General features: G+C 37.9%; 2 protein-coding genes across 2 annotated transcripts; both read right to left on the bottom strand.

The window, feature by feature from the left end:
* Positions 1 to 1,105: 1,105 nt before the first annotated feature.
* On the bottom strand, positions 1,106 to 1,478 carry A1O9_09918 (uncharacterized protein; the record flags this gene model as incomplete). Its single annotated transcript, XM_013401259.1, has 1 exon — positions 1,106 to 1,478. A coding segment is annotated over one exon (372 nt), but the record flags the coding sequence as incomplete, so codon positions are not given.
* A 4,863-nt stretch (positions 1,479 to 6,341) lies between these two features.
* On the bottom strand, positions 6,342 to 8,305 carry A1O9_09919 (uncharacterized protein; the record flags this gene model as incomplete). The annotated part of the gene is made up of 2 exons (XM_013401260.1): positions 6,342 to 7,860; positions 7,914 to 8,305. 2 exons carry the CDS (start codon positions 8,303 to 8,305, stop codon positions 6,342 to 6,344), a joined length of 1,911 nt encoding a protein of 636 aa, XP_013256714.1.
* Positions 8,306 to 15,661: the final 7,356 nt, after the last annotated feature.

Here is a 15,661-nt window from a genome sequence, read left to right on the forward strand (position 1 = left end):
GGTGGCGGGTGCAATCCCACAATCCCGATCGGAAATCCAGGCGGAGAATCCAGTAAACTTTTAATGTAGTGGGGAGGCTTTAATACATATTGGGTTCACGTCGGAAAATTTGTCGGGTTTAGTGTAGAGACCGCACTTCTACAGTTGTGGCTCCACAGTGCTAAGTGAATTGCGGAGAGAATACGAGTTAGGTTTTTAGGAGCTGGCGACTGTGAGATGGTGCGGAGACTAGCAGGGAGTTAGTTAGGGAAAACGGTACTGGTATGACTCGATTCTGATGCCTCAGAGTAGATCAGACCATCGTACACTCGCGTACGAGTACAGCAGGCTTGGTTGAAATTTTGGCGATGGAAAATCAGAGATAACCAGAATTCCTTCTCTCTGTGGCGCCGTGACGGACCGCGACAGCCTGCTGGCTAGGGATGCTTTATACTTTCAATATCGAGATCAAACTATATGCAGGTCTTCCACAAAGCCCGCAGCCAGAGCATCCTTAACAAGTTCGCCAAAGCGTTTACCGATCCGAGTGAAATAATACATGCGCTCGTTTAGCGTCGTCCGGGAGTTACCGAGTCTCTCCAAAGCCGACTTAGCTTCTTTCACGCTCTTTTCTAAAGACGTCTGAAGGTCTGGTAGAACCTAAAGGATATAGTGATAAAGATATTTGTATAGCGCTAATCTTAATGAATTTATGCCCAATTACTTGTGGTGAAACAAAGCGTTTCTCTAAGGATCGCGATCAAACAAGGTCTGCTCGATGAGATCTCGATCTAGCTTATCGACATCTCTTTCCTGATCATTCAGACATTTAATAATGTATTAATCACGGGTGAATTTGAAGGCTACGTGATGATTCCTTGTAAGCTCCAGAACTGCTGGCCTTAGGCTAGTCTTTTCGGGGCGATCTGATATTATCAGGTTTAGTGATAACTCCGATACTGCGGGTGCCGTTAGGATCAAATCGCCGTGAAAAGGTTAGGATACCTTAATTGTCGATGGGATTTTTGGCAGAAACAATTATTAATATGATGCTTTGCTTTTATCTAAAATAGTCCTCGACAAGACCTTAAACTATAGAAATATCTTCTGTGTTCTTAGATGTACGTATCAGACCGGGTAAATCCACAAGCGTTAAATTTAGTAATTGTTGTCCGTCGAGCCTCAAGTGCAACACGTCTCGACTGACCCCCTAAAGTCCCTTCGAGACTCATCTTCTTCCTAGCCTCGTTCATTAGATCCAGGATATCATATAGACTGGCGATGTCTTTCCGGAATGATTCGAGTTCAGTTTTGTGGCGATCGGACGTATACTTTACTGAAGTGATAAAAGTATGTCCCGTGATGGATTTTACAAAGTATCTTAACGCAATCTCTGTGGTAAACTTCGTGTACATGAAGCCAGAAGCCGGGATCGGAATTCCAGACAGAGCCCCGAGCACAGATGACTTTCCGCTGCTTGTATCTCCGCAGGCGACGATTTAGGGAGATGATCAAGCCCGTGTTGGCGAAATTTGTCGATATTATTGAGTAACTCCAACCTTTCCTCTAATTGGAACAGGCTTATTGCGCTCTGGCTGATGTCCATGGTCACCGTATTGAATGTCAATTTAGCTAACTACAGTAGCGGGAAGAAGCTAGAGAGGTTGTGTTGTTATCGTTGTTAAGCCAACGTCAAGACTTGGACCAAGAAGAACGCACTCTATAGCGCACAGTCAGTCAGGCAACTAAAGAATTCAATTGACCCTCGCCTGACCACCTTCAAAAACGCATTCCGGTTTGACATGTATATATATATATATGTACGGAGTACATACGGAGACCCGATAGTTACGTCGTCCAGCTCCCTACCCTAGTGAAGTTGCTTCAGTGCGACGTTGTAGCGGCGGCGGCCAGTTTCATCTAAGCGCCTTCAGACTCAAGCGAACAAGCAAGAGGTACTCCGTAGCGCGACCTCCGCCCAACAAGGGAATTAGTGCTTGGAAGTACTGCGTAGTACCTCGTACAAAGGCCAAGATATTGGCGCCAAAGTGACTAGCGCGGGCAACCTCATGACGACGAGCAATGCGTAAGTGCTACAGCCTCTGAAATGCTTTGGAATCATGGATAATAGGCTCCAGGGGGTCATTTGCCTAGTTATTTTCTATATAAACCAGAACGGTAACCATAGAGTAGAAGAAGACAGAAATCTCATCTACGCTGACTCGCCTGTACAATTGCACAGTCCAAACCCTGCAACACAAGAACAGGGATTCGGTTTACCTATCACCCCATTGAAGTGGCTTCTCGACCCGAATTCGGATCATCTACATAGACAAGCATGATACAACCCAGGCGAGAGTCGAAATCCAGGTGTTAACGTCCGGTGTCAAGCAAGTTGGCTGCGGGGGCGCAGTGGAAAGGCTCTCTGGTTGCTCTATACACATGTTTATGTTGGCTGTGGTCAGCCGTACATATGAATAGCTAATTGAGCGTTAAGCCGACCAAGGGAATCCTGGTAACGCATCATTGCAGGGCTGAATGGGATAATCTATGGTGTCGGTATGGCAATCTCGCTTAGCGGTACGCATGCATAGGCTACAGTATCCAAGGGAAGCAACGATATACTGTAATAAGTCTCTGGAGAGAAACATGTAACGGGCCACATACCGGCTCAGGGCTTAAGAATGGAGTGATGGGCTTTTGCCTTTCCAACATATTTACACGGCAGGCTGTCAAGCCTTCTGACCGGCTCCGTTTTACCGCTTGGGAGTTAGCTAGTGATTGAAGAAAACTAGCCGTACCGGCATGAGAATTTACCGAACTTAGAATTCTCTTACCGAGGTAATCTAAGGCTAAGCTATACGTAATGACTTTCTTAGATTTAATCGCTACGAGAATAAAGTCGTACTTTAGCTGAGTATAACTTTTCTACTATTTAATTAAATAATAGTTAAAGTATTATAATTTAGTTTATAAGGGGCTAAACTAAACGTATGTTTACTAATAAAGATAAACGTATAAAGATATACTTTAGTATAAAAAGTGTACTTAAGTTTACTAGAATAAACTTACGTACCTAAATATAAGGTTATAATTATTAACGAAGTTAACTACGAAGTCGTAAAAGTAATAGCTAATAAGTATATATATAAGTAAGGGTAATTAATATATTTAGTAATATTTAGTCGTAATTAGTACTAATTATTTTAAACGGGACTAAGTACGTTAAGTGTATCAGGAATTACTAAGATAGAGTTAGTAGATTACGTGACTTAGAGACTATACTAGGCGATACTAAGCCACGCCAAGACTATATATACTTAAAGCGCTCACCGTATGCGTGTCCTCTACGACCCCTATGCTTTAAGCTTACTACGATAGAGACGTTAAGGTACTACTTATACCCCTAAAGGTAGATAATTAATATATTTACTAGTAAACCTACCTATTAGTATAAGTAGTACTTAATAAAGCGTATTACGTAATTTCGCCGTATTTTCCCTTATAAGCTTACATCGTTATTATTAGTTCTTATACGCCTTATATATAACTTAGTCGTAACTTAGGTTATAATATATCCGGTGGACAAGGTTTAGATCTATAGTGAAAGTAGCTCGTATTAAAAGAGTAGAATATATCGATATTTTCTATCTTAATTAAAAACTTAAAGTTTATCTAAGTAAAGGAGTATAGGCCTATATTATATAGGCGTAGGCTCCGCCGTAATATCTCGTAAGTACGACAGTAATAGCCGAGTACTTATAAATACGAGTTAACTCCTAGGATGCTTAGAAATTAAGGTGAGTGATTTCTAATCCTATAGAATAGAATCGCGTTCTATAGAATCTTCCGTAAGGCTTAGGTATAGCCTTACCTAAGGGATATCGCGTAATCCTAGCTTATATAAGCGTAATTATATAACTAGGCGTTTATAGAGTATCGCTTAGTCTTAATATAATATAATATTAAAAACGAAAAATTTAATATATTTAATATATTATTAAGTATCGCCTTTCTATATCGTACTTAAGGCTTCGGATACCGTAATAGGGTTTACTATAAGAGTAGGTTAGTCTAGATATATACTAGTCCTAGGCGTCTTTAGCGTAGTTATATGTTACTACTCGTCTACTAGCGTAGTTAAACTCCTTTACTTCGTAGGTATACGCGATAAGAAACTTAGATTTACTACGAAGGAACTATCTACTCGTAAGGTACTCGAGGCAGCGAGCGTCTATATATTGGCGTGTCGTTGATTACTCCCATGCTCCTATGCTCCCTTGCTCTATGAGGGGAGTAGTAGAGCAGTAGAGCAATAGAGTAGGTCACGTGCTCTTCCTGTGGTCTATGCGGAGAATAGGGTTTCCCTGTCGTTTCCTTCGTTACTTCCCCGTAGGGAGTTGCTCTCCTATAGTGGAGCGCCCTTCGCTATTCCTTCCCTCGGGGAATCCCTACTATAGGGTATATATTTCGTACACTCCTCTAGGGTAATTTTCGTAGTATAATCCTAACCCTATTAGGGCTATTTAACCCTAATAGGACTAGCGCGTAAATGAACTACGCCTATACCCTATAGAATATAATCTATTACGCTCTCTATTACGCTCTATATTCTCTATTACGCTCTTAACAACAATAATACCGCTATCGACGCCTAGACGTAGGCGCTTAACGCGAGATTAATGTATAGAGATCCTCTTAATACGCCGCCTAGGTATTATAATCCGAGCTATAAGTAGTTCCAACTAAGGTAGGTTTCCTTAATAGTATAGGTACTGAGTATTAACTAGGATAATAAATAGAATACTTAATCGTCGGACTATATCCTAAAACGTAGGTATAGGATTACTAACGAAGTTAACTATAATCTATCTTAACGAGGGTAGTAAGTATATATATAGAGTGCTAATAGCTCTCCCTAGATCTTATGGCTCCCCCTAAATCCCTTAAGATCTAAAAGATCTAAGAGATTCTAGGAGATCTAGCCTTACCTAGTTACGTAATATAGCCTCGTTCTCTATCGGCTAACTTCCTTCCCTAGGTAGGTGCCTTAATTCCCTTAGTAACCTTTTAAGTAACCTAGTTCGTAATACTAGGCTATTCGTACGCCTATATATTACGGACTAGGTCACGGATGAGGTCGCTAGGACAGGCGCCCCACGTTCCAAGGGACATTTAAGGAAAGTCAGCCGATGGAGGACGAGGCTGCATCACGTGACCAGGGATGCACTGATGCATTGTTGTATTGCTTCCAATGCAGCAATGCACTAAGGCAGCATTTTAAGCATTATATATACACGCTCCTTCACCTAGGTGGTACGGTTCGTAGTTAACTTCGTTAGCAATCCTATACCTACATTTTAGGATACAGTCCGACGAATAAGTATTCCCTTTGTTATCTTGATCAGCACTCTAGCACCCACTCTATTAAGGAACCCTACCTTGGTCAGAACTACTTGTAGCTCGGATTATAACACTATATCGCTATATTCCTTAGAGTTACGGAGCGTATAGTTTAATATACCTATTAAAAGTAATAAGCTATACTATAGTATTATAAGACTAGTAGACTACCTAGGCTATCTAAAGAGGAGGCGGATCGTATAGAAGAGTTTATTATATTCTCTAAAATAATACGTCGAATAACCTAGGAATAGATTATACTAGCTCTATAGCTAAATAGTAATATAAGCGCTAAGTCTATTCGATACTCTTTACGTTAACGAGGCTATTAATATCGTCCTACTCTACGTAAACTACCTCTATCTAAAGCTAATCGATAAGTACGTCTCGAGTGGGCGTAAGAATACCTTAATTAGACTAAAGAGCAATAGTATAAGATCCTATAGAGTGATGAAACCTAGGTAACTACTAGAAGGCATCGACGTACGCTAGTTACACGGCATAATGGGGAAGAACTTGAGCCTACCTACGTAACTAGTCGTGTTCGACGTAAAGTAGGTTAGATGCTTTGGGCCTATTTTACTAGTAATCAAAAAGGACTATATCTATTCTAGGAGAAGGATTAGGGTACGATTAATAGAGAGTCGTATAGATAACGTATTATTCTGCTCGGAGCCTCCTTATATGTAGTCTAGAACGTAATTATATAGAGATTTATATAGAGAGTCGTTCCTATAAGCATCGTTGCGGCGGCCAACTAATCTATAATTCATTCTATAGACTGAATCCAACACCATGTTCGCGACAGTGAGATACATGGCGTCTTCAATTTCAGGCTCCGGTGAAACTGTCAACAGCGCTCAAAGACATCTAATCTCCTCATTTAAAGAAAGTACACGGTGTGTACTCAACAGCGATAGGAACCAGCGGCTCACATATCTTCACGTCCATCATCTGATTCAAGTTGCTGCCGAAGCATACCGAACACTCAGACCCGGCAGACCGCCCGCGGACCTCCAGTTACGCGCAATTCTCAAGAAATCCATGCTGTTCCCGCCATAGGGATTGTTCCGAGCAGTCTTCTTTGAAACCGCGCCTTCGTCGTTGTAGTAGCCAGGCGTGCAAGCCAAAAGATACTCGGTGCGATCTTTGCTTTTTCTGTAAATTTCTTCCATCCATGTCTGCTCAGCTTCGGCAGTAACCTCGAAGCGTTCGATGTTTTCATTCTTCACCTTGGTCATGATGTAGACTAGATGAGCAGCCTGGTCGATCAAGCTGTTATGATAGTTGGGGAAGCCAGCGTTCTGCGCCGAGTTTACGATGAAGCAGTTAGGGAAGCCATTGGTTGCCCATCCGTGAAGGGTAAGAGGACCGTCGGACCATTTCTCCGAGATGCCCTGAGCGTCGACACCATAAATGTTAACGCTGTGACGAAGTGTCCAGTCACTGTTATACTCGAACCCGGTAGCATAGACGATACAGTCGAGTTCATATTCCTTGCTATTTGCCACGATGCCCTTCTCCGTGATTCGGTCCACGCCCTGGCCCCGAGTGTCCACAAGGGTAACACTTGGTCGATTGAATGTCGGGAGGTAGTCGTCATGGAAACACGGCCGCTTGCAGAATTGGTTGAAATAAGGCTTGAGAGCCTCGGCAGTCTTGGGGTCTTTGACAATTTGATCCACGCGTTTGCGAAGCGACTCCATCTTCTTATAATCAGCCAATTGCAGACCCTTGGCTGTCTCTTCAGGAGTCAGAGATTCGTGATGACCTGTCTTGCCTTGGCCATACCAGCCAGTCAAGGTTTGTAGGGCTGAAGTCCATCCATCATCGACCAAGTCCCTTTCCACTTTGTGGCCTGTGCAGATAGCGGCAAAGTTGTCCATACGCTCGCGTTGCCAACCAGCTGGCTGCTTCAAGAAGGTGTCTTTGTCTGTTGGCCGATTGTTACGCATATCGACTGATGCTGGGGTACGTTGGAAGATATAAAGTTCCTTGGCCCATCTGCCGAGATGGGGAGTGACCTGGACACCTGTGGCGCCAGTTCCGATGATTCCCACGCGCTTATCAGCCAACTTGGTCAAATTTCCTTCCGTATCCCCCCCAGAATAGTCGTAGTCCCAGCGGCTAGTGTGCATCTGCTTACCTTTGAAAGTCTCGACGCCGACGATACCGGGGAATTTAGGGTTGTCGAAAGGCCCACATGCCGAAACGAGGAACTTTGACGTGATGAGGTCATCTCTCGTAGTCTTCATGTGCCAGCGTAAGGTGGCTTCATCCCACCGCACCTCACGGCAGCCTGTCTGGAACAAGACCTTGTCATACAACCCGAATTGGCGAGCGAGAGAGCATAGATACTCATAGATTTCATTTCCGTAGGAGTACTTTCGCACTGGGACGTATCCAGTATCCTCAAGCATGGGCATGTAGATATAAGATTCAATATCAATCTGAACGCCTGGGTATCGATTCCAATACCTAGAATCTATATAAGCACGGATGCAGCATGAGCACCGGCGGAGAAGACGTACCACGTTCCGCCGAAATCCCCAGCCTTTTCCACGATCTTGATATTCTGGAACCCGGCTTTGACAAGACGGCAAGCCATTAAAACACCACCAACACCACCACCGATGATAGCAATATCACTCTCCTCCGTGACTGGGTCGCGTATGACTGGCTTGGCAAACGGGTCACCTACCATTTCCGGAAGGATACTGAGGTTGGTGTCAACCACATGGTGGTAATTTTCAAGACCAGCCCTTTGGAGGCGCCTTATTCTCTCATCGTTGTATTTGGCGGTCATTTGGTCAAAATCGACATCCACCTCGCGCCAATCTGGAGGCACTTGGGCCTCTGGCGGAGGAGCAACATCGGCCAACGTCTCGTTGATAACTGATACTGGGGAAGTTTCGGCAGCCATTTCCTAGTCAAGGCCGCTAGTCTGTAGAGTATACACCAATGGATTAACGCAATGCAGGAAGAAAATTACCGCACTGTAGCATGAATATATACCGTTTCATGGCACTCTACAGCAGATCAGGTCATGGCTGATTGCAAGTTGCTGACAAATCAAGTTCCGCCTCGTGAACGACTCGTGCAGGTGTTCTCGTAGAAGCGATAATTCGTCGATTTATGATTCGCTGGCGGTTGATTCCTGAAAAACCGCGTCCATTCGCACTTGGGCTGGACGAAGCCAAAATACGGTATGTCTTACCCCATCACAGAATCGACGGCGCCAACGAAGAATGTAGAGATAGGCCCCTATCAAGACCTATAGTTAAGCATAGTTCACAGTCGGCCCTCGCTGTCGGCCCTCGCTGTGAGTCGGAACTGCAGCCGCATCAATAGTGGGGAAAATAGTATGGAAACCCCTTTTCCGGGTAGAAATGTGTATTTTTGTAAACTCATCGAATTCAAGCGATTTAAGGCTTGCGCTGTCTACGCCTGTGTTGCTTGCGTCTACGCCGCAATATTATAGATATTTAGTACCCGAAATTATGATACAAGAAAAAGCCTAATCATTCTTTATTCAGTAGAGCAACCGTTATTCTCTCGTAATTAGCCCCTTTTACATGATTACTATAATGATTTAGCTCTCCCGCTTGAATTTAATGGTAATAACGAGTGCATTTAACTCTTATTCGAAGGTAGCGATAATGCTTACCGCAAGGTATTTTCCTGTAGGCGCAATAAATCCTCATTATTATACTATTATAGTTAATTTAAGTAATTATATATAAACCTAAACAATATTAATAATTATTACCCTCTTAATAAGAATTAACGGCTAGTCGGTGCTAATAATTAAGTTTAGTTAACGAATATTAATCGCTCGATTAATAACGTTATATTGCGTTTAGATCTCGTACGAAGTACTAGGGCGAATTATAAGATCTCGACGTAGAATACTAGATACGAGAGTCGTACTCGTTATGCTACTAGTAAGTATATACGAAGCGAGAATTTAATTCCTAGTAAAAATACTAAGTAAGTTCTTTACTCGATTTATAACTTAGGTTATTTATATAAAGATATATATATATATAAAGCTTAATACTCTTCTTAAGGCCTTAGTATATAGCGTAGTATCGTAGATACTTATCCTTCTAGAGGTTATATCGTAGAAGAGTACTATATAACTTAAGGACGAGCCGCCTAGCAGAGGAGATAATTATTAGGAATATCCTAGGCGGCTTCCTAGTAAGTATATAACTAATAGGTTCGAGAATACTTCGTACTTCGTACGAGATTCTAGTCTTTTTAAGCGATTCTTAAGGGCTTACGAACCTATTACCTAATATCGAACCTTAATATAACTTAAGATAGTATTTAAGCTTAATCTAGTTAAGTATAAGTTAGCTTCTACCTAGATTATATTTACTTCTATATATTTAAAGGGAGTAGCGACGTTATAGTTCTAGTTAATACTAAAAGACTATATCGAAATAGATACGCCGAATAAGAATATCTAAGTATACTTTAGGAACTTCGCTAAGTTCGAGTAACTTATTAAATAAGTCTTTAGAATCGTAAACGAAGTCCGCGCTACTTTACGAACTATTTATACTCTATAATAGAAGAAGTCGACTACTTCTTACTCCTCGAAGTTCTAGAAGAACGAGGCGAATATAATAATTAACGAGAATATTACTTTCGCGAAAATAATCGTAGAAACTATAGAAACCTTATAGACCTAAGTTTTCTCGACGCTAGCCGCGCCTTACGCGTAATAGACCTTAAATAAAGATATAATAAAGGAAAAATCTATAGAAACGATAATCGAAAGAAGAGACGACTTAAGAAGGAAAATCTATACTTTAAATATAAGAAGTTCGAATTATTAGGATTTAGCTAGAAATTTAGAGTAATTCGTCTAACTATCGTATAACGAGGATTCTAAAGCTAAGGAGAAAAAAGGAAAGAGGAAATCTATCTATCATATAAATAAAGGAAATACTTTCTACTCTCTCTTATAGTAGACTAATATAGTTTCCTAGGAAATAATTAATAGAAAAGAGTTATATAGCTTCGATCGTATAGTTATATAAGCTAAAGGTATACTACGAGTAATCGCTCTAGAGAGTACTCTAGAACTTTATACGAATTTAACTCGTAATATTATCTTCTTCTTCTTTCTATATAGCGCTAAAAAGCTACTACTCTTAATAAAAACTAGCTTCGTATCGAATAGCGTATAAAATAAAACTCTTATTTCTACTTACTTTTATTCTACTTTTTCTTTTCTTATACTAATTATCGAGAAAGTTTTATAAGTACTTATTTCTATTATATTATATATAATTATTAGTTATTACTAACTCTTATACGTCTATAGTTAATATAGTAAATAAGTAAGTAAACTAATCTATTTTCTTCTCTTAAATTCGCCTTCCATACTCTAAGCTTTAGACTTTTTTATTTAGTCGTATATATTAATAGAAGAATAGAGAATTAAGATAATATAGTATTAGTAGTATAGAATATCGCTATAGCTTAGTATTAATTAGAATAGCTCGCGCTAACTTAAATTTCTATTTTTTTTAACTTCGAGTAGTTACTAGTATTATACTACTATAATACCTCTTAATAGACGATCTTAACTATACTAGAAATTAACGTATCTTTCGTACGAAGAATAGTTACTTTAGTATAGATTCGATTATATCGACTATTATATATTAACGCCTTACTTATTTAGAGCCGAGATATTCTTTTCGATTTTTATAATTATTATAAGCGCTTAATACGCCTATTTCTAGGGTATTGTCGTATCTTAGAATACTTCGATAGTATATATAATAACTATAAGTAGTTAGATCGCGATATTTATTATAAAAAGCGCGATAAAGACGATAATAGTAGTATTATAGTATTATCGTCGAATTCGTTTAATAACGATAATATTCTCCTTCCTCCTCGTAAGGCGCTCCTTCCTTTTTCTCCTTCTTCTCGCTTCGGCGAGTTAGTTATAAAAAGGCTCGTCTTCTAGCGGTAGATACGTACGATATTTCTTTTATTTTTTTATTCTTATATAGTATTAGTATTAATATTAATATAATCTTAGTAGATAAAGAATATTCTCTATACTTAACTATAGCTTATATCTTAATATAGCGATTAGAATTCGTCGTACGATAATTAAATAAGCTAAATATATATAGTATAATAAGATATTTTATTATTTTTATAGTTTCTTCGTATATACTTTCTCTTTACTTTTATATAGTAATTAGTGTCCGAGGGATAGGGTTTAGATTTAAAGTAGAAGTAGCCGAAGACCGTAGAAAGAAGGAGTAGAATATATAGTCGCTTTCTATCTTATTAAATAACTTAAAATCTATCTAAGTAAAGGAGTATAGGCCTATTTTATATAGGCGTAGGCTTCGTTATAATATCTCGTAAGTACAAGAGTAATAGCTAAGTATTCGTAAATACGAGTTAACTCCTAGGATACTTAGAAATTAAGTTAAGTAACTTCTAATCCTATAGAATAGAATAGCGTTTTATAGAATCTTCCGTAAGGCTTAAGTATAGCCTTACCTAATAGATAATACGTAATCCTAGTGTTACGAGTTAAACCCGTATAAAGCTCTAGAGTACTCCCTAGAGCGATCTCTCGTAGTCTACCTTTAGTCCGTATAACTATACAGCCGAAGCTACGTAACTCCCCTCTATCGATTATCTCCTAGGAAACTATATTAATCTACTATAGGAGAGAGTAGGAGGTATTTCCTTTATTCGTACGATAGATAGTTTTCTTCTTTTCTTTTCTATTCTCTCCTTAGCTTTAGAATCCTCGTTATATAGTAGTTAGACGAATTACTCTAAATTTCTAGCTAAACCCTTATATTATTCTAAAGCTTACTATCGTATATAGCGAAAGAGTACCGCGTACGAAATAGATAACGGTTAGTAACTAACGGAAACTACTCTAGCGTAGGCGGTAGAGCTATACTAGCTCTTATAGGCTTAAAATTAAAGAACAATAGTACTTAAGAATTAACTCGACTAATAGAATAGAGTACGGGCTCGTACGCCTAAAGTAACGACTTCTACGACGGCGAGCGCTATATAGAAATTTAATTCTATACGACGAAAGGCTAAGCTTCCTAAGCTAGCTAAATTTAATAGAAAAAGATTAGAGTTTCGGTCGTAACTTACCTAAGCTCGAGCTAAGTTAGCGGTCGATAAGTAAGAAAAAACTAAAGTCGTACGATTTTAGTATTTCTATAGTAGACTAAGGAACTATACTCTTATTTAGGTTAGCTCGTAGGTTAATTCCGTATAATTAATCCTCGAAATAAATACGAAAGGACTTATTAGTTAATTAAAGGCGGCGTACGAGGATATCGATATTATAGAGAAAGTATTACGAAAGCTTTTTTAACTAAAGTAGAATAAAAAGTCCTTTAGCGTATTTCTTATCGAGTTTAATTATACGCTACTCGAGGCCGGCGAACTAAACTAGGCCGACTCGATAAAAAAGATATTTATATTAAACTACTTTTCGTACGACTTAAAGAACGCCCTCGTTATAATACTAATTCTATTAATTTATAGAGAGTACTATATTCTCTTCTATATAATTAGTATAAATCTAGAGGCTCTTCGATAGAAGAAAGCTAGAGAAAAAATATTTAGGAGTAATTCGTTTAATACTACTAGTTATATAAAAGATAAGATAGATTAGACGTAGACTATATAAGCTATAGCGTTCTCGATAGAACTATAGAAAGCTTTATAGATATCGTAAGCGATACTTAACTAAAGAAAGGAACTCGAAGTATATCTTCGCTACGACTAATAAAGTTACTTTATTATTAAATATCCTTTCCTTTTCGTCGTACGACCTAAGATAAAGAGGAAAATAGTAGTAGTAGTAGAGACTATAAATAAAGACGAGGAACTATTAAAAGAATAGCTCCTACTAGAAGTCGTCGATAGGAGCGTACGAAGAAGACGGAGAAGGAATAGAAGGCTTTTCGGTCCTCGATAGACGACTAATTCTTTATAGTTTTATTACTTTTAAATAAGTAATATTATATATTAGCTCTAATTAATTCTAGTTATTTATCGTATAATTTAATTAACTCTCGCTTCGCTTCTCGCTATTCTTTTAAGCGTATTCCTATTACTTCTCGTTCGATTTCCGAATTCGACTCCTTCGTATAATCTAAAATCTCTAAAGTAGCGAAGATTAAAGTCGATATCGATTACTATAAGAAAATAGCGTTCTTCTATATTATTTCGAACCTAGCGTACGATATTATCCTTAGGCTACCCTAGATAAAGAAGAACGATATATATCTTAGTATCGCGAACGACTCTTTCTTAATAGGCTATTTTAATCTAAAGATCTATAATATACTACGAAAACTATATACGTCCTTAGACTATAGCTAAGTTTCTATCGTAATATTTAGTCTACTAGCTCGAAGAAGTAAGAAGCGTACGAGTACCTAAGTATTCTCGGCGACGATAGCGAATATTAAAAAAGTACTTAGAGTAAAGACGTCTACTAATTCGCGTATAAAGCTTCCTTAATAATACTACTATTTCTTAAACGTCTTTAATTATACGAAAGTAGAGAAGTTACTCCCTTTACGAGGAAAGAAGATCGACTACGCGATTAATCTCGAACTAAAAGACGAAAAGAAATCTTAAGTCTCGTAGAGCTCGCTATATAATATATCTTAAGACGAACTCTTAGTACTATAATATATACTTACTAAACTTCTCGATAAAAAATTTATTAAAGTAAGTAACTCGTTAGCGGTAGTTTTAGTTCTCTTCGTATAAAAGCTAGAAGAAGAATTACGATTCTATATTAACTATCGAGAGCTAAATAAACTAATAAAGAAGGATTAATACCTATTACTTCTAATCTACGAGACTCTACGAAATATCGAATAAGTAAAGTAGTATACGAAGCTCGATATTATCGCGGCCTTTTATAAAATTTAAATTATAGAAGAAGACGAGTAAATAATAGTATTCTATTTAAGATATAGTCTTTTCGAATAGCTAATTATTTCTTTTAAACTTACTAACGCGCCTAGTATATTCTAGAAATATATTAACTAGGCCTTACGAGATTACCTTAATATTTTTTACTCGGCGTACGTAGATAATATCTTAATCTATTCTTCGAGAATATAACGAGAGTATTAAAACTATATACGAAAAGTTCTAAGTCGACTCCGCGAAGTAGAACTTTAGATTAATATCGATAAATACGAATTCGAAGTTAAGTTAGTAAAGTACTTAAGATTTATTATCGACGCGAAATAAGGCGTATAAATAGACTTAGTAAAGGTTACTATTATTTAAGAATAGTAAGCTTCTAAGTCTATTAAGAGCGTCTAGAATTTTATTAGTTTCGTAAACTTTTACCGAAAGTTTATTAAGGATTTCTCGAAGATAATTTTACTAATTATAAAACTTATATAGAAGAATTCGACTTTCTATTAAGATTCGAAAGTTAATATAGCGTTTATACGACTAAAGAAGATATTTATAATAGCTTCGATCCTCGCTCTATTTAACTATATAAAAGAAATATTTCTAGAAGTTAATACTTTTAAATAGTATATAAGCGGTACTTTATTTTAGGTAGAAGAAGACGATTTCGTACGACTCTATATATTTTTTTTAAAAAAGAACTTACTCGCGGAATATAACTACGAAATATATAATAAAGAAATATTAATTATTATACGTTATCTTAAAGTATAGGACGCTAAGTTAAGGAGTATAAGTAAGTTCGAAATATAATTAAATTATAAGAATCTAGAATACTTTATAATTATATAAAAGCTTACGAAGAAATAAATATAATAGTCTCTTATCTTCTTATAATATAACTTTACGATCTTCTATCTTAAAGGAAAGAATAACGTATAGGCCGACGCGCTATCGCGAAGGGAATAAAATATATCGAAAGAAGAAGAGGACGACCGACTATAGTATTATACGATAAGACTACTAAAGCCGGAATTCTTCGACGCGAAAGGAGCGATTTAAGTAGCTTTCGTACGAGTAGAGGAACTTTCTATCGAAGACTAACTAGCGAGTAACGTAATTAATACTAACTAGTTTATAATAGTAGAGTTAGACGAAACGTACGAGTAAATTAGAAATTCGATTACTCGAGGAGTATCGAAGTTTCTATCTTCTCTAGCGGTAAAAGTATCTATTATTAAGTATATAATCGATAGCTAAGAAAATATACGCTTTCGTAGAAGATTATAGGTTCCGAATTCGAAACTATTAAGAC

This window comes from Exophiala aquamarina (assembly GCF_000709125.1).
Source record: "Exophiala aquamarina CBS 119918 chromosome Unknown aczIA-supercont1.11, whole genome shotgun sequence".
In the NCBI taxonomy this organism is placed as follows: Eukaryota; Fungi; Ascomycota; class Eurotiomycetes; order Chaetothyriales; family Herpotrichiellaceae; genus Exophiala; species Exophiala aquamarina.